The 20,562-nt window shown below is 40.1% G+C and overlaps 1 protein-coding gene across 2 annotated transcripts in view; it reads left to right on the top strand.

The window, feature by feature from the left end:
• vwa8 (von Willebrand factor A domain containing 8) overlaps positions 1–20,562 on the top strand; it is a 68,743-nt gene that overhangs the window by 30,134 nt on the left and 18,047 nt on the right. For both annotated transcript variants that reach the window (XM_083536478.1, XM_083536477.1), the window contains 12 exons: positions 609–760; positions 1,803–1,911; positions 2,504–2,642; positions 4,319–4,506; positions 6,047–6,169; positions 6,634–6,698; positions 6,785–6,910; positions 7,100–7,209; positions 11,477–11,631; positions 11,793–11,985; positions 12,071–12,152; positions 13,993–14,197. In XM_083536478.1, coding sequence (XP_083392604.1) covers positions 609–760; positions 1,803–1,911; positions 2,504–2,642; positions 4,319–4,506; positions 6,047–6,169; positions 6,634–6,698; positions 6,785–6,910; positions 7,100–7,209; positions 11,477–11,631; positions 11,793–11,985; positions 12,071–12,152; positions 13,993–14,197 — 1,647 coding nt within the window. The remainder of the gene's footprint in view (positions 1–608; positions 761–1,802; positions 1,912–2,503; positions 2,643–4,318; positions 4,507–6,046; positions 6,170–6,633; positions 6,699–6,784; positions 6,911–7,099; positions 7,210–11,476; positions 11,632–11,792; positions 11,986–12,070; positions 12,153–13,992; positions 14,198–20,562) is intronic.

The following is a 20,562-nucleotide window of genomic DNA, read 5'->3' as shown; positions in this document are numbered from 1 at the left end:
GAATACACAGTCTGGGTCATGTAACCTCAGATCGATATGTGTGGAATCTGTAATAAGTGTCTCTTCACTCATTGATCCAATGCAGACCTAATAATGAAAGAAGAAAAAAAAAGGTTCATGCAGCGTCGTACAAAATGCCCAGCATCGTTAGGTCACTTCTGAATATACAAAATCTCTCTCAACACATCCAACTTTCTTTGTTTTGTATATAGATTTTCTTATCTGATTTCCTGTAATTCCACCTGACCTGGATCACATATTGAGTGAGAAGTGAATTTTTGGGTGCCCTGTAAATTAATCATCTCACCTTTTTTTCTGTTAGTTATGGTTACAATGCCTGCCTTTAGTGCACATACCTATTTTAAGTTTAATGATACATTTGCCCAGTCACTCTTGTGTGTGCAGTGGGAGGCTGTCGTCATGGTAACAGGGTACATAAATCGCTATCAGAGTCAGCCTAGGTGGTATTGACAGCAGTGGCTTGTCTCACCAGGCCTCCTTCATTAGGCACCTGGACCTGCCACAGCACTCACCACAATATCTTGCCATCAATGTATCTTTTATCAGACCTCTTGTTGATGAAAAGCACTTTATTTTTATTCCGCTAGAAATTTCCAGACGAAGGCCTGGCTAACGTGGTGAGGAACGTGTTCGACTTCGACTCCTACAACAAGGACACGAGGGAGGTTTTGATTGCAGCTCTGCACAAGTATGGCATTCCAATCGGTGCCAAACCCACAAGCATCCATCTGGCCAAGGAGTAAGAAACCAGGATTCTCTCTAACATGTGGCATGTCCACTTCTTGTGTACTGACATCATTAGTGAAGAGCTACTATGCAGCTTTTCCTAATTGAACTAATACTTGAAATGCAGCTTAGCTCTCATCGGCCTGCTCCATCTTCACAGAGAAATAAGAATTATAGCGTCACGTGATTCTAAATGTAAATTTCTTGAGAGTATGATGACTTAGAAGTCCCTGTGGTAATTAATGCATTTTAAATTTGACTCCAGGCATAGTGTATTTAAGGTGTAGCTGTATAGTAAGTATATTCATTATAACAATCTGTGTTTATTGTCATGCAATATCTTGGTATATTCTCTACCTCTAAACCGAAATGAAACGAATTGCAATAACACTGACTTGACTTGACCACTCGGGATCTGTTCCCAAGTGTACACACAGTATGTGGCATTTAATAAAGGAAAATATTTGTTTCTTCCGTCTCATGTTTGTCTTTTTTTCAGCATTTTTGTTGTGGGAATTCTTCCAAGTCAGGTCGTAATTTAAAACATAGTTTGTTGGAAAATAATTAAGGCGAAGAAACAAGTATTTTCTTTTGGATCGCACTGTTCAATCTTTGAATAGATAGAAAATAGAAAACCATAATGAAATGCTGTCAGGTTCGGTATCATAACTCACAGAATACCTCATTTGCATATTAAGTCTGTGCTTGGAGTAGTATTTTCACCTCTGAGTAGCTTCTGAACAGCTGTGTGCAGATGGAACTAGCAGAGCGGGAACCCAGAAACAGCTTGTTGTGCGCACTGACAAAGAGTGCTATAAAAAAACAAAAAAAAACACCTCATTAAACTGAAGCCATTGTGCTGTTAGGTACTTTGAGGTTGTTTCATTTGGTTGTTTTGTGTGCATCTTTCTGCTGCTGGATAATGAATAGGCTATTCTGTTGACTAAAACATGATTAAATGAACTATGGGTGGGACAAAGAGGGAGCTGGATTTCTACAACAATCAGGCTTTTAAAATGCATATGTATGCTGAATCCATATTCTCCCTTTTCAAGGTTGCCATTACCAGACTGTAAGATGGCTGGGTACTGGACTATTAACCAGGGTGGCGGTGCACGGCAGAAACAGCTGTGTCCTACCGAATCCCATCGTATAAATATCAAGGTATCACACATATTACTACAAGTCCAGAGCTCTTCTAGTGTACACAGACCAGACATAACAATTTGACCTTATAACCTTATGACAGGTGAAGTGAATAACACTGATTATCTCTTCATCTTGGCACCTGTTAGTGGGTGAGATAAATTAGGCAGCAAGTGAACTTTTTTTTTCAGGTTAATGTGTTAAAAGCAGGAAAAAAGGACCAAATTGTAGGCATCTCTAAAACTGCAGCTCTTGTGGGCTGTTCCCATTCTGAAGTGGTCAGTATCTATCAAAAGTGTTCCAAGAAAGGAACAGTGGTGAACCGGCGACAGGGCCATGAGTGGCCAAGGTTGACTGATGCATGTGTGGAGCGACGGCTGGCTTATGTGGTCCGATCTAACAGACGAGCTCCGGTAGCTCAAATTGCTGAGGAAGTTAATTTTGTTAATGCTCGACAGGTCAGGACTGTTTTGCCAGCAAAAGGAAGACCAGCACAATAATAGGCAGGTGGTCATAATGTTATGCCTGATTGGTGGCCATAATGTTATGCCCGTTCGTTGTAATGTAATGCTATGCAATGAATGTGACAGTGATGCATGGTGCTTTTCAGGGCCCAGTGTTTTTAAGAGTACAGAGTTATCCCTTGGAGAGGCACGAGGCCAGAGCAATGAGCTTCACGGAGGAGTATGCACACTGGAAGCTCCCAATGAATGAAATCAACTTTGTCTGTGATGTCACGACTGATAACGGTAGGCCAGAGATCCAGAGAGTGCTTCATAATGGAATAAAAGTAGTGGCTGTTGATAGATAATTTGTGTTATGGATGTTTCATGATCTTGAAAATTATTCTCCAATCATCCCTGTACATTCACTAATATCAACTAACACCAATAATGTAAATAACATTCAAAAATCTACAGTGGATCAGGAAAGTATTCACAGCATTTCTTTGTTTCCACATATGTTACAGCCTTATTCCAAAATGGATTAAATTCATTATTATCCACAGGTTTTTTTTTTTTTTTTTTTTTTTATATCTATCTACTGTACATAAGTATTCACAGCCTTTGCTCAATACTTTGTTGAAGCAACTTTGGCACCAATTACAGCTATTTTCAGATCTCTTCAGAGAGGTTCAATCGTGTCTGGGCTCTGGCTGGGCCACTCAAGGACATTCACAGAGTTGTCCAATAGACATTTCTTTGTTATCTTGGATGTGTGCTTTGGGTTAATGTCCTGTTAAAAGATAAACCGTCACCTCAGTCTGAGGTCCAGGGCATTCTGGAGAAGGTTTTTATCAAGGATGTCTCTATACATTGCTGCATTCATCTTCCACTCGATCCTGACTAGTTTCCCAGTTCCTGCCACTAAAAAACATCCCTGCAGCATGATGCTGCCACCACCATGCTTCACTGTAGTGATGGTATTGGCCAGGCGATGAGCGATGCCCGGCTTCCTCCAGACATGACATGACGCTTGGCATTCAGGCCATAGAGTTTAATCTTTATTTCTTATGGTCTGAGGGTCTTTCAGGCTGGCTGTCATGTGCTTTTAATGAGGAGTGGCTTCTGTCTTAAGGCCTGATTGGTGGAGTGCTGCAGAGATGGTTGTTCTTCTGGAAGGTTCTCCTCTCTCCACAGAGAAACGCTGGATCTCTTTCAGAGTGACCATCAGGTTCTGGGTCACCTCCATTCTCCTCCATTTGCTCAGTTAGGAAGATTCCTGGTGGTGTACCCTTCTTCAGATCTGTACCTTGATACAATCCTGTCTCGGGGTCTACATTTACATAATTCCTTGGACTTCATGGCTTGGTTTGAGCTCTGACATGCACTTTTAAATGTGGGACCCTTATATAGACACGTGTGTGCTTTTCAGATTCATGTCCAATGAACTGAATGTACCCTACTTAACTCCAGTCAAGTTGTAGAAACATCTCAAGGATGATCAGTGGAAACAGGAGGCACCTGAGCTCAATTTTGAGTATCATGGTGAAGGCTGTAAAAACGTATATACGTGTCATTTTTTATTTTTAATACATTTGCAAAGATTTTATGGGGTATTATTTGTAGAAAACTTAGAGGGAACAAAAATGAATTTAATCTATTTTGGAATAACGCTGTAACAAGAAAATTTGGAAAAAGTGAGCGCTGTGAATACTTTCCGGATGCACTTTAAGAATAAATCCAACAAATGCAGCTCAAAACAATGTAAAACCTTAGATCCTGTAAGAAACCTGGAATCAGTGAAGAAAAGCTATATAAATGTTAGAACCCCACACCTAGATGAGGTGACATGAATGCACGTTATTGAGACACTTTAAAAAGATCAACAAAAGATCAACAAATCTAGTACCCCTAGTAGTTCTACACATCCAAAATACAGTATATTGAAATGTTGACATGCTGATTTGTTGTTGTTTTCACAGATATGATTTATGTGGCGACGTGTAACCCTGTGTCACTTCTCGCCATGCGTGAGCGAGCAGACAGGCTGCAGACCATTGATCTGTATGATGTCTTTCCCCGCACCATCAGCGGAGTGTGGCAGCCTTTCATTACTGTGGCTGCACTGGGCAGCCCGCTCAAAGGCCAGGTGGTGCTTCATGAGGAGCAGGTGGGTTTATAGGAGTCTTGCGAAAAAGACATGCACGCACAGACAAAACAATCACATTGTTACATCATTAATTCCACCTGCTGGTGTTGCACAAGTTATCACTGTTTGCATGCTGTTCCACCAGCTATTAGAGAATATGGGAAGGCATATGATGTTATCATGCTGATGCTGGCACTATGTGGGCCTGCAGATTGTGTGTACATTTGGGCCCACAAGTATTTCAACTGTCGCCCAGTTTTTGTAATTTTGCCATACATGACCATGCCATAGCAATGACTCAAATTTTGACAGATGATGTGATTTTGATCATGTTCTTTTCTACTCCAAACTCTTTTCATTCTTAATCTGGTTATACACTTGAGCAATGATAAGCCTTTCATTTCAAGAGGGTTCTTGACTTTGTTAGAGGAAACAGGCAGAAATCGGCCAGGAACCCAATTATCAGACAATTGTTAAATTCAGTTTGAGACTGAAAATAGACAGACTAAAAAGAGGCTGTAAATCCTAGACAGGTAATGCAATATTTCTGATAACACTTTAGTTAAATCTGCCAGTCTGTACTTGTGCTACAGTCACATAGTCATTGCTCAATTTCACCATTATGGTGGTGCAGAGGCAAAATTACTAAAATGATATCACTCTCCAGTATGGACCCGAATATAACTTGATATGAATTTATAAATGAATTTGTATTTAAGTTTGTGAAATAATGCTCAATATGATACTGTAATATTATGATTTTCAATATAATAACATTTACAGAGTGTTTGAGGGAAAGGTTGTAAAATGTTATATCTTTGGCCTAGGGAGACTCGAGGGATATGTAAGAGTTTACTAGATGCCTTCCCTGAATATTAGATTATATCTTTCACAGGTCTCTCTGAGCATTAGGGCTGAAACTATTCCTCTAGTTACTCGAGTAATTTGAATACAAAAAAGCATAGAGCAAATTATTTGTTTAGTCCATTTAACTACTACCACGGACCATTATTACTGACGCACCACCCACTAAACTCTGGGATAGAAATATAGAGGATAAAAATATCTAAGTATTTTTCAGATTAAAAGTGTCAGCGTGTGAGAGCAATACAGCAGGACTACTTTAAAACTGTAGACACCAGAAAAGAAGGTCATCCAGATGTCATGGTTAATAAAAACAAAACATGAATGGAACAGTTTGGTCTAAAATGTTGACATCTATTTTGAGCCAATTTCGCCATCTATCCAGGCCTGATGTAACTTTTCTATTTATAACACAGACAGTGTGAACTGTATGTCAAACAGCCTATAAGGGATCTATTAGTCCCCAAATTCGAGAGATAAATCTGAGCTGCTTTTCCATAATAGTCAACTAAAGATGAAGCAGTTCATCCTGAAAGCGGCATCATTTTCAGCAGCGCCACTTGCTACTCTTTAATACTGCTCACGTATCAAAGGCTTAACAAGGGCGTTCATAATTAAGAGCTGTCAAATGAGTTTGAAAGTTAGGGGTGAATTATATTCTAAGTGTCTGTATATTCTAATTCTCTGCTGTCTGTAGAGTAACACAGTGCTGCATGTGGACCTGGTGACCGGTGCAGTGAGGAGACTCGTCCTGTCTCCTGTTAAAGAAGAGGAACCCATGCGCAAACCCTCCAACTGGTGGAATACGAAAGACTCTCAGGTTTGGTCTGGTACATGCCAGGTTGTTTTGAACTTGTTGAATTTTAATAAAGCATTTTTGACAACAGAGAGCAGATATTGAAGACAAAGTGACTGGACCTTTTGTCTGTAAGGTCCACCGACAAAAAAAAAAGAGCAGTGCCTTTTGTATGTCAGTAGGTTGCTCAGCTGAAATGGAAATTCAAAAGCAGTAACTTTAAAAGAAGATCATCAGATGTTTGCTAATTTAGAGGTAGCTTTTGTGTTTCATGTCCAAAAGAATGCAACACTGGCATTTCCACATTCCAGGCTGACTGTAGGATTCAAATTCACTAAATTACAATCTCACAGAAAACATGTGGAACAGATAAATCATTTAAACAGGCACAGCAATCTAAATTTTAAAAAGTGATATGTGCTAATTAGCTCATTATAAGAATCGAGTACTTAAAACTCACTGTCTCAAAGTATTGTATCTTCCTACAGCCAGCATCCAAAATGTGCCGGGAATTTGCCCACAAGAATTGGCTCCTGTTCTACAAAGCTGATGGGTGAGCTCTACTCTCTGGTACGATGTTCTACACTGAATTGCTTCTTCTTTTAGTGTAATGACATGCTCTGGACCTTGCATTGCTAGGAATCAGCTGAATGTTCTGGATGTGCTGGAGGGCCAAGTCCAGACCATCAACCTGCCCATCAACGTTAAAGCTGTATTCTTGGTTGCTGAGGACCGCTGGCTATTAATTGAGAGCAAAACAGATAGGTATTTTCTTTTATCCAAGGAAAATGGACAGAAACTGATTTGTGATATTTGTTCTCCTTGCATCACTGTAATTGTGCTACGAATTGTGACGTTGTTAATCTGCAGTCTATACCCTGCATATTCATTACCAACAATTGCCATTCTATTATTTGGCTCGACTACAAATTGTCTTCTTTTTTCTGAATGCAGGAAGTTCTTATTGACCAAGCCCATGCACATGGGAGTAGAGGAGTCAGGTGTGTGTCAGCTCCATGCTGTCAGTGAAGCAGGCATCAGCAGTGGATTTGGTACCAGCTCAGGTACAACAGCTGTGATGATATACACAGGGCATCTTTTAACTTTTGTCTACCCCATGGTGTGATTATATGAACTGACCTTTATGTCCTAGCATGCTGTCAGACCATTTATTCAGCGTGTTGCATCTTACGGATTCCAACTATTTACAATTATTTGATTTTTTTTTAAATTTTAGAAACCAATTATCAAAATGGCTTGAATTTGCCTTTCAGTAAAAACAAAAATTAGTATGTTTTTTCAAGTCCAGTAGCAAATCAATATCAGGGCAAGATTGTCTTGCATTTATCATGTTGTGTTAAATGTAAACGCTAATTGCGTTACCTATTTCACTGAGCTAATTGCTTATACACTGTATGAACAAATATTTTGGGACACCCGACTTTCCCTGTGTTTTTTTTTTCCAAACCCAAAAAGTCTTTGGATGCAGTAGCACAAATTGTTCCTTCCACTTGACCTAGGAGACCCAAATCTGTCTGTTCCAACATGACAGTGCCTCTGTGCATGGGTTGGAGTGGAAGATCTCCTGCTATAGAGCACTGACTTTAACCCTACTGAACATCTTTGGAAAGAATTGGAAAGCTGACTGCACCCCAGGCCTCCTCAACTCATCAGCACAAATCTCTACATGCACACTTCAAAATCTAGTGGAACATCTTCTCAGAAGAGTGGAGGAACCTATAAGAGCAAATTGGGACTAAATGTGGAAAGCGATGCTTATGCGAAGTTTATTTCTAAGCGTTTTTCACTATGGACATTGTCTCAAAACAGCTTCACAGAATTTAAGAATTATGGTGAATGATGTGTATTTATCCCTGATTAGCAGCCTGGGGTGACTGGCAAGGAAAAACAAGGAAGAAACCTTGAGAGGATCCAGACTCCAAAGGGGAACCCATCCTCATTTGGGTGATATTAAGAGTGTGATTATAAATCTTATAAACAATACACAACACTTGAGAGTGAGAACTAACTTGAGCACTAAAATGTAAAATTGTGTGTTGAGGTTATGGAACCAGGAGCTACTGAGCAACTCATAAAATAGCTGAACATTTGAGATCATCATAGATCCAACACCAGCTTCTCCATGCCAGAGCCCTTAAACACTCAAAGAAGTCCAATGTCCAAACTCTACATGAAGTGGAATCCAATTGGCACTTGTACGTCTCTAGATGGTTCGGGATGTTTGCGGGGTCGGCATGTACTTCTTTATAGGTTCACAATCTTCATGAGGTGGGACACGACTGGAACTGGGGCAACCTCAGGATGCCTCGGGATGGGTGGATTAACAAGCACAAGTTGATTGTGTGCATGTGATCAGATGTACTGGAGCACAAGGTTATGATGTGTTGTGTGTTATGTGTAGGCCTAATAGAGTGTGTCTGAGCCCTGAACACTGTCAGGAAGACTATTCCAAAGTTTAGGAGCTAAATGTGGGAATGTTCTACTACCTTTAGTGGACTTTATTATTCTAGGAACTACTAGAAGTCCGGAATTTTGAGATCTCAAGGAGCATGATGGATTGTAGCATGTTAGAAGACTGGATAGATACATTTACCAACCATTTAGGACTTTGTACGTAAGTAGCAGTAGTTTGTAGTCGATTTGAAACTTAACAGGTATCCAGTGTAGGGATGATAAGATTGGGGTTATATGGTCATATTTCCTCGACCTTGTGAGAACTCTGGCTGCTGCATTCTGGACTAACTGTAGCTTGTTTATTAATGATGCAGGACAACCACGTAGTAATGCATTACAATAGTCCAGTCTGAAGGTCATGAATGCATGGACGAGCTTCTCTGCATCAGATATAAACAACATGTTTCTTAGCTTAGCTATATTTCTAAGGTGGAAAAAGGCTTCTATATTTGTAATATGGTTGATATGATTTTTAAAAGACACTGTTTACTGTTGAACCAGTATTTACAGCACATGCTCCTAAATGCAGGTTAAAATGCTGGAGCTTCTGTGTAGTTTTTTTTTGGGCCGATGAGCAAAATCTCCGTCTTATCAGAAGTTAATAATAGAAAGTTATGCGTCATCCAATCTTTTAATTCTTAAACAGACATTCCATATTCATAACCAGGTGTCATTGGCAATATAGTGTGTGTGTGTGTATATATATATATATATATATATATATATATATATATATATATTATATACATACATACAGTATATACTATATTTACATACATAATCACACACACACACACACACACACACACATTGCTGCACCTATAAGTTTTAGATATGCTAATGATCCTGAAAACTGTACTGAACTGGGTGTGGTGTTAATTTGTAATATAATTAGAATTCTAACGAGATATCATTGTGTAGTGTCAGAATATTGAAATAATACATTGCAAGTTTGAATACATAAGTATTCAGCACAGAAAAATTTTCGCAACACTACTGTGCTCTAATGAGTGCCATTGTGAGTTTCGCGTCCTTTACGTAGATGTCTGAATATCAGTGATCTCATCGATACAGGATTTCATTCATTGTGAAATCTAATAAACTGATCCAAAGTGTATTAATGTACCATGTTTATGTTCAAGGCTATTGGCGGGGGAGTTCTCTATGAACAGACCAGTTCAGTCTAGTGACCATTTCCGAACATCCGGCTTCATCTAAAAACAGCATCTACTCCACATCTGATGGTTTGGCCCGACACCTCGGGAATTTACAGCTTGTTAAGGGCTTATGGAAAAGAATGCACCTCTTAAGCCTGACCCTTTAGTAAGATGCTAAGATGCATTTAGGGCCTGGGATCGAGATTTACTTTGTGTTTGTGTGCACTTGTTTGTTTTAGGTACAAGTACATTTTTAGAGTCCTTCCACTTTTACAGACCACTGATTCAGATTCATCCTTCCCACTTAAAGATGGCTTCTGCAGTCGTTTCTGACTGTCCATATAGGATGACACTTACGCCATTGCCTTACTATTATAGAGCCGTTCTTGGAAAGGTTTTAACTTCTATGGTCTGATTAATGATGGCAATGGTTTGACACATTTATGGCTCATCTGATATAAAATGAGCTCTGTGAATTTTCTAAGCTTGAAATAGCAGGTGAAATAAACTGTTGTTTATCTGCTATTGAAATTTTGTTTGTGGAAGAGGAATATCTTTATGGTCGACTCCTCTGGGGAAAAGCCACCTTCTAGATGATAATTTTAAGCTTATCACTTTATATGGCTTAAAAGAGTCACACAGGCACAGGACTCCCACTGTCATCATATCGCGAAACACTTTACTAAAACATAAACAACAGTCATTTATTCAAAAAGCTCAGATTTTAGACTATTTGAAAGACTATAGGACAGCACCATACAACTTTTGAATAGTATTACATTTTTTTTATTGTTGCCAGGGCCGTTTCTAGACTTTTTGCCACCCTAGGCAAGATCCATTGCTCTGCCCTCCCACCACACTGCTCCACTCCTACACCATACAAATCATTCGCAACCTTTATAAGAAAAATAAAAGGTTAAACACATTTTAGATTAATGTTTGCAAAATGCCTTCAAGTATGTAAACATATACTTTATATTAAACTTCAGAAGAAAAACAGGTAAATAATTTAAATGGGCGACGGCAAGGCAGGGGGCGCTCACTGGCGCTCACTGGCGCCCCCTTCCAGCTGGTTGCCACCTAGTTTGCCTATGCCTAGAAACGGTTTGATTGTTGCTATAGAAGGGTTGCTATAGAAACTACTCATTCACTGCACTTGCATTGCAAATTAATTGATAAACTAAGACTATTAATGAACATAATTGTTATTTAACAATGAAAACATGTCATTATTGATATGTTGGTGCTGTTGGTAAGCAGGAATTTATTTATAATTTATGTTTCAGCATTCAGCAAAATGCATTTTTCCTATAATAGCTGTTGTGAAAAAAATAATAATAATCTAGGATTTTTATAGAAGCACTGATGATACCTGTATTATTCTTGGTAAAGTGATGTAATCTCATCTCTATTATATCTCCATCTTGATTGTTTCAGAATGTGACATCAGTGTCAGATGGTCCATTAGCTAATTGCAGAGTGCGGGACCGAACCCGGCGTCTGTTTTAAAAAGCGGTGTCTTAGTCAAGCCGAGTCTGACAGGAAATAACGAATTATGGCCAGGTGGAATAAAATGATTAGATGTCATCCCTACCTCTCTCCAGGCTTTTACATCGAACAGCGGTGGAGTAATGGTCATGGCCGTCATAGCTAGTGCACACTCTTTATGATCTCATTTGTCTTTTGTGTCATGGTTCAGGGATAGAACTTGGCACCCCTCAGGACGTGTCCAGTGAGCAGCTGCCCAATGAGAACCTCAGCGCTGCCCTGGGACAGAAGATCGTCTCACCGAACCGCCTCATCTGTGACAGCAACACCTACGCTAACATCGTAGTGGGCTTTCCGGACCTGCTGGTGAGTAGCTGTCACAACACGTCAATCACCCATCCTGTAGCCTGCAGTATGACACACTGCATCAGCATTCTTACCGGTCACTAGCTGGCCTGAAGACCTCGTGTTATGGCACGGGACCTGACTGATTCCTAAATCTTCCACTGTTAACATTTTTCTCTTAGTCTCCGAATGAGGTGTACAGCTTCCAGAGAAAGTCGCCCCTCACAGAGGGCAGAGGGCCCGACATGTTTTTTGGCTCGAGTCGCCACACAGGACCTGCGAAAAGAGTCAATTGTGTCAGTCTGCTAGGAGCCAATCAGGTGGTGCGAGCTCTCCCTACTGCACAAGTGCCTCTGGCTGACATCTACCCTAAAGGTTAGGGAGAAAGATGAACAAATCTTTAGATTGGTTAAAAACTACTTCTAAGTACTTCATATTGTATGATATGATTTAATTACAGATATCACTCCACCCTTGACTTCTGCCTACCTGGAGGTGACAGATCTGAACACCAAGAAAGTCAAGTATATTCCGGTGCCAAGGTAAACACACTGGCTACTTAGGAAAATGCATTGTGTTTCTAGTTTTTATACTGGTTGAATGTTGCAGTGGCTGACCAGAATGTATAAAAAGCTGCAGTGCCCCCTTGGGGTAAAGTAATAAAAATGTTTCTCTCTTTTCCAAAAACAACAAACTTGAATTCTAATAAGTAAACATGAGACAAAATCAAGACACATTTTTTTTTCAGTTTGATGAAAGGATAAGCACAAAAGGATATTAATTTCCATAAGGAATATTATAATATAATATAATAATAATAATATATTATTATAATATATTATAAATGAATTATAAAAATGTAAATGTTTATTATTAAATTGTTAAATTTACTTTTTATTAATATATATTTTATTAATATTATATATTATTAATTAATGATATTAATATATATATATATATATATATATATATATATATATATATATATATATATATATATATATATATATATATATTATATTATATATATTATATATTATTATATACACAATATACTTTACGTAATCAAAGCATAAAATTAATGCATTTAAAAATGTTTGCATTTATTCATGATAATTATGATAATAATCATAATAAACTAGCTTGTTTTGTGGATGTCAACAACATTACATTACATTACAAAAAAAAAAAAAAGACCTGACATTTTAATTTACTATAATTTAATTTAATAAGAGGAATAAACAGGGTTTGACAGGGTTATGGATTATGTGCTGTAAGTTGTTAGAGAATTTTTGTAACTTATCACAAGGGTTTGTAAACTAACACCCACAGTCTCATTTGTCAGCATCTTGTAGCAGTAAGTATTCCTTCTGTCCTTTATACTGTTCATCATATACATTACAGCACAGTAAAATTCTTTCTTCACATAAACCAGCTTGTTAAGAAGTTGTGGTCAGTTCAGGGTTAAGGGCTTTGCTCAAGTGCCCAGCAGTGGCAGCTTGGTGGGAGACTGAACTCCTACCATTTCCCCAAAATATAGGACTAGGACTAGAAAGTTCAGCAGAACTGAAGATGTTGAGGTTTTTGTTCGGGAGTGACGAGGATGGACAGGATAAGAAATGAGTTTATTAGAGGGACAGCGCATGTAGGACGTTTTGGAGACAAGGTGAGGAAGGTGAGATTGAGATGGTTTGGACATGTGCAGAGGAGGGACATGGGGTATATCGGTAGGAGAATGCTGAGGATGGAGCCACCAGGAAGGAGGAAAAGAGGAAGACCAAGGAGGTGGTTTATGGATGTGGTGAGGGAAGACATGCAGGTAGTTGGTGTGAAAGAGGCAGATGTAGAGGACAGGGGGTTGTGGAGACGGATGATCCGCTGTGGCGACCCCTAATGGGAGAAGCCGTAGAAGAAGAACTAGGACATGAAGTTTTTACTTTGAACAAAACTATATACTTTTTTGGTATATATGGGGAGTTCAAATCCCACTTCTTGGCCCCTGAACAAGGGTCTTAAGCCCTCATGTTGCTCAGTTGTATGAATGAGATTAATGTAAGTCGCTCTGGATAAGGGTGTCTGCCAAATGCCATCAACTTAAATGTAAAATGTATTATCTGGCCACTTGTATATAATGTGAGCTATCCTGCTTTCTAACACTATCAAATGTGCAACCATCCACAATATTCAGTGGGTTTATGTTCGTCCTACACATTATTTATTTTTCTGATTTTTATCTCACTTTACTAGAGGAATCTCAACCAGAAAGACCAATTTATAAATAAAAAAATGGGTTTCTAAATACTGTATATCTAAATAAAGGAAATGGATCAATGTATCACTGCAGATGTTTCATAATCTGCTAATGTTCCCACAATCCTACAGAAATATGTCCATGTCTCCTTACACAACGTGGATGTCTAAGGTATCGGACACCGATGTGCTGATCTCTCCACTGGGCTCTGGTGGGGTTGTAACTGTAGACATGGGAGGCTATGTGAGAGTGTGGGAGACAGGAGTGGACAATTTACAGCAGTCCCTTTTGGAGTGGACGAACATGATCGGCTCTGAGGATGGACGACCTGTCCAGGTAGGAAAATCTTTGCAATGAAGGAATATTTCACTATGGATACAGCATAGTGCATAGTGATGAGTTTTATTTGGGTTGGAAATATAAGCGATCATGCTTATGCATTTGTACGTTTAAATGTAAATGCATCAAATTATATTCTTAATGGTGGAAAAATAGATTGTTTAATTTGCATGCTTTTAATTCAGTCTGTGTTGTTGCAACACACGACCATGTGGTGGCAGCCTTATGCCTCCAAAAGTGCCCTTTAAAGACAACTTGCCAATATTTTAACATTATTGATAACATAATACATAGGACCAGATGTTTAGGAGATGTTTAGGAGAGATGGCAGTGGATTTTTTTTCAAGATTGTTTAACAAGATTTTGGAAGGTGAGAGGATGCCTGAGGAACAGAGAAGCAGTGTGCTGGTACCGGTTTTTCAGAATAAGGGAGCTGTGCAGACCTGCGGTAACTACAGGGGTAAATCTATGATAAATCTGATCAGTCACACCATGAAGTTGTGGGAAAGAGTAGTGGAAGCCTTGCTGAGAGAAGAGGTGACCTTCTGTAAGTAACAGTATGGTTTCATGCAGAGCACTACAGATGCATTATTTGCTTTAAGAATGTTGGAGAAGTTTAGAGAAGGTCAGAAGGAATTGCATTGTGTGTTTGTGGATTTAGAGAAAGCGCATGACAGGGTTCTGAGAGAGAAGTTGTGGTATTGTATGAGGATGTCAGGTGTGTCAGAGAAGTATGTAAGGGTGGTGCAGGACATGTATGAGGACAGTGTGACAGCAGAGAAGTGTGCAGTAGGAACGACAGACTGGTTTAAGGTGGAGGTTGGACTGCATCAAGCATCGGCTCTGAGCCCTTTCCTGTTTGCAGTGGTGATGGACAGGTTGACAGACGAGGTCAGACAGGAGTCTCCATGGACTATGATGTTTGCGGATGATATTGTGATTTGTGGTTAGAGTAGGGAGCAGGTTGAGAAGAGCCTGGAGAGCTGGAGGTACGCGCTGGAGAGAAGGGAAATGAAAGTCAGTAGAAGTAAGACAGAGTACATGTGTGTGAATGAGACGGAGGGCAGTGGTGAGGTGCGGTTGCAGGGAGAAGAGATGGAGTAGGTGGATGAGTTTAGGAACCTGGGATCAACATTACAGAGTAATAGAGAGTGTGTTAGAGAAGTGAAGCAAAGAGTGCAGGCAGGGTGGAGTGGGTGAAGAAGAGTGGCAGGAGTGATTTGTGATAGAAGGTTATCTGCAAGAGTGAAAGGAAAGATTTATAGGACTGTGGTGAGACCTGCGATGTTGTATGGTTTAGAGACAGTGGCATTGAGCAAAAGACAGGAGGTGGAGCTGGAGGTAGCAGAACTGAAGATGTGGAGGTTTTCGTTGGGAGTGACGACAATGGACAGGATTAGAAACAAATTTATTAGAGGGACAGCACATGTAGGATGTTTTGGAGACAAAGTGAGAGAGGCCTGATTGAAATGGTTTGGACATGTGCAGAGGTGCATTAATACAACTTCAGGGAACAAATATTAGAATTAAGGTTGTAAATGTAGGTCAGTGCTTCTGATAGTGTTTGGGCCAGCGGAGATTTCTTTGCTGGACCTGACCGCCCACGACTGTCTGGACTAGAATATGTATTAGGTTTGCAAATATGTGGAAGGTTTGTCACCCTGTTTTTTCAGCATATCACATTTAAAATCCACAGACGGAAAGAACATAGCTACCAACATGATTAGCACACACATCTGATTGGTGCATCATTAAATGACTTGTAGTCACACACATGCTTGGGCATATTTACTAATGGAGTGGTCATGCGTCACCCTCCTCTCACTGATTTGTTTTTATGCCCTGGTTTTCTTTCTTCACACATATCAAGTCTTTATCTGATCCTATAGATTCCGTACCCATTACAGAAATCCAGGTAGAGACAGAGCCTCACAAGAGATTCTAGGTTTGTTCTTTCAAAGTGTTCTCCCAGCATTCATCACCTCTGCTCCATCACATATATTTACCCAGATCTCTGTCTTCACTGCTTTCTTTTTCTCCAAACCACTTTAAACACAGTTATCTCAAAGTGGTAACACAGGTTTGCTGTGTAGCCAGTGTAAAAGTATGGTATGTGTATGTGTGTTCACACATTGGGTGTAGGAGAAGGAGGGAGAGAGTAAACTGCACTGAATCCGACAGTGTATTACTGTTGGCACTTTGAGGTCAGGCCATTTAATGAGAGCTAAAGTCGGGTTATCGGGTTACTGGTTATCCTTAAATTTTACAAAGTCTTTAGGATTCTCACAGCATCTTTACAGAGTCTCTAATCCTACCGTGCCTTATTTGCATGCAAACACACACACACACACTTCCCGTGGGCTCACCACCTGCAGGAGGGACCGTAAGGGACGGTGCTGTGAGGATTGGGCAGCAGTCGAAGGCGGGGGCCTGCTTAGACTGCTGCCCCCGCGACCCGAATTACGGATAAGCGGGAGAAAATTAATGAATGAACACACACATACACACACACACACACACACACACACACACACACACACACACACACACACACACACACATTAGCTGTGTTGGGCCAGCTGGACTCTGTGGGTGTGCTCAGATGGAGAGTTGGGGTGAAACACGGTGGGACATGAGATTAGAGGACATCCTGGATTAGGAAGGTCTTGTTGAACTTTGAGGTTGACTCACCGTGCTTACTTCTGTTTTTAGTCCTATTCACTGTGAGTGATTGATAAGTGATCTATCAGACTACAAAACCAAATTCCAGAGAAGTGTTACTTATAGGATGTTGAGTCAAATGTTGAGTTCTTTTACGAGTTGCTTAGTAGTTCCTGGTTCCACAACCTCAACGGCGTGTATAAGACTGTAGAAAAGACATTACTCACAATTTAATATTCCGGTGCTCATATTAGTTCTCACTCTCCATTGTTTTGTATTGTTTTTAAGAATTAAGTTGATATCACCCAAATGATCCTTAATTTGTTCCCCTTTTGAGTCTGGGTCCTTTCAAGGTTTCTTCCTCATAACATCTAAGGGGGGTTTTCCTTGCCACAGTCACCCCAGGCTGCTCATCAGGATTAAATACACATCATTCACCTTAATTCATAAATTCTGTAAAGCTGTTTTTGAGACAATGTCCATTGTAAAAAAAAAAAAAAAAAAAAGCCTATAGAAATAAACTTGACTTGATTCTTTGCCCACTGCCTTGCATGGTTCCTGGTAGCTGGTAATCTGGTTCTTGGTTATTATTGTATTGTCATATCAATAAGCAGAAAGACAGAAAGTTTGTCATTAGATAACAAATAGTAGGTTGGCGATCACCATATCAGCAGTTGACTGAGTCACTGGTTCACCAGACAATGAGAAATAAAAAAAAAAGGTAAACAGCTTCTCCCAAGCTGCTCAGCTAGTGATATGACCACCACAATGAGTCACTTTTACTTCTAAAACACATTTAGAAACAGTTTAAATTGTTGCATGTTGAAAGACCCTCAATTAAATCTAACCGACTTCAGACTTCTTTAAATTCTTTCGACTGCCACAAAAATAAAGCAGGCTTGACTCTGAGAGACGGCACTATGGCACGGTAGGGCAAGGCAGTAGTCCACAGACTGTTACACTACAAAAGATCCAAGATTTCCTGAGCATATGGAATGGGTATAAGATGATGTGTTGATATGACTGTAGGTTCAGCACCCTCAACTTATTTCACTGTCTCCATTCTCCATCTCTTACTACCGCCGCAGATTTCTCATTTGCAGGCAGTAAAATATACTAGAGACATTAAATGTGATTTCTGTGATGCACCACTGCATTGCTCTTTTTTGCATGTGGAAATTTTTTTAGTATTGGAATACCTGGTGTGTAATGCTGTTCTGGTCTGCATTCCTCAGATCATTCTGCTAAATGAGTTAGTGCTGAGAGTGACAGAGACAGTGGAGCACCAGACTCCAGCAATAAGAGCGTCTCTTTGAGCTCATACTGGGATCCCTGCCACCTGCTTCATTCCACTGCTATAGACTCATTACATCTCCCCATATTTTGCTTGAAAACCCTTTGTCACATTGTCAGATTTTATTTCCTCTCTCTTTCTCCCACTGTTTAACTCTTACTGTACATTTTCACACTCCACCATTCTTGTAAATGCCACATGTGTTACTGAGTATAGCGGGGCATTCCTTCGTGGGTGTTTTTTCCCCCCTTTTTTTTAGCTCTCTGTCTCATGCCTTCCTGGATTAATAAGCCTGTAAATTTCCCTTCGTGTTTACAGGCTGGACCCACCTGGTACGGATTTAGGAGGAGGGTCGAGACAAAGTGAATCACTTTCTCATCACATGTCCAAACACTGCATGGGGGAAATCTGAGAAGTACTGACGATGCTGTGGTCGGTTGCATTCTCTATAAGAAGTTTGTCTAGTGCTTAATGAGACTGATAGCAGTAGCCCTGACATTCTCCTGAACTGTCAACTGCAGTCACTTCTGTGCATTCCAGTTCAATTTGAACATCTATTTTATTTGGATTATAGGCACTCTCTTTTGTCAGCATTGTGAACTGAAGTGCTTGAGAATATCCCTCTCAGGTGCACAGTAAATGACAGTAGTTTTGTTTGTTCGGTGCTGTATCTGCATCGGCTTGTCCAGGCATGGTCTATGGAGCAATAGTTGTGCCAGAATGAGTCCCTCGGTTCAGCATAGGCATTTCCGTGATCTGTGTGAAACCCCTTGTTTGGTGGGTAAGCTTCGCTCTACCCTTTCACCCCATGAAAGATTCCATTATAGGGTCAAGGTCGTCTTTTAGTTTTGTCTTTTCACTGTCCAGGTCTGGCACGTTGCACTTTTCCTTATAAAATTCCCATTAATAGAGCACAACACTCTTTGCTGATGTCAGACATGTGGAATGTCTGCCTTTGTTCCAGGACTTATATTGTTCCCTGAGGCAACTGATGCAATTTTTGTTGTACGGGGAAAAAGCAGCCACTTTGTCTGACTGAGTTTGCCGTGTTTTACATTAACGAAGACGTGGATGAATAGGCAAGTGATGACAGATCCCTGAGTGCCAATAATGGTATCTCGTTATTAGTAATTCTAGAAGGCAAGAATAGTCTGAGCATTGCACAAGTCCATTCATTTACAGTAGTGAAATGATATATAGCCCATGACCTGGTGCAACACAGGACAGCCATGTGGGGCATGTATGTGCCTGACGTCAGTGACTCTCTCCTGGCCAACCATATATGTTCTCATAGAGGACAGTAACCAAGTAACCAGAGAGAAAGAGTGTCAGGAAGTCACTCATTCCAACAGGTGCAAGCTAAGATCCCTGTGTGTGTAAGTGTTTAAAAGGAAGGGGACATTGACTCATTTCTGACCAGCACTCAGTTTTAAAGTAGAGAAACATCGTAACGGAATGAGAAGGCAGACGACGAGTGACGTACGAAACAGGAGAAATAGTCTGAGGACCGAGTAATGATTCATAATACAATTTTGGTGTTGCTAATGCGTGCCTTCAAAGGCATTGTACAGTGAACTTAATGTGTCATTATGGTGACTTAATATTCTGTTTGTTTTGATTCTGATTACAAATGATTCAGTTATGTTTCATATATTTAACTAAACTTGTGATCAATCCTAATAGGTGAAAATCTGGAGATCAGATGTAATCCTGAATACAGTTATGTTGTGGGAGCAAATTTGGGAAAGGGCAGTGCAGTGTTTAAACGATTGGACTTCTGAACGGAAGGTTGTGAGTTCAAATCCCAGCACCACCGAGCTGCTTCTGCTTGACCTGAGCAAGGCCTTTAACTGTCAACTGTTCAGTTGTATAAATGAGATCATTGTAAGTCACTCTGGGTAAATGATGTCTGACGATACTGAGTGTATGAAATTAAGCAGGGGTTGTGGCCCAATGCAATATTTCCTTAATTAAAAAATTTCTTTCGGCCTCTCCCGTTAGGGGTCGCCACAGCGGATCCTCCGCACGTTTGATTTGGCACATGTTTTTACGCTGGATGCCCTTCCTAACGCAACCCTCCCCAATTTATCCGGGCTTGGGACCGGCACTGAGAGTGGCTGGGGATGGTTCCCTGACCGGGGATCGAACCCGGGTCGCAGCGGTGAGAGCGCTGCATCTTAACCCCTAGACCACCAGGAGACCCAATATTTCCTTAATTATAATCATTAAATAAAAGCATTTAGTTTTAGGGGACCCAAGGACAAAACAACTGATGAATATTTGGCATGAAGAATTCAGTTATGATTAGACAGAAGCAACAGATTTGTAGGAACAATATATCCTTTGATCAATTAAAAAAACGCTCATTAAATCAAGGTTATTTTAAATCACTGGAAAGATGCATTTG

The sequence above is a fragment of the Silurus aristotelis genome (genome assembly GCF_946808225.1).
Source record: "Silurus aristotelis genome assembly, chromosome: 3".
NCBI lineage: Eukaryota > Metazoa > Chordata > Actinopteri > Siluriformes > Siluridae > Silurus > Silurus aristotelis.
Note: the sequence above shows the minus strand (reverse complement) of the source record. Positions and strands in the feature narration are given on the sequence as shown.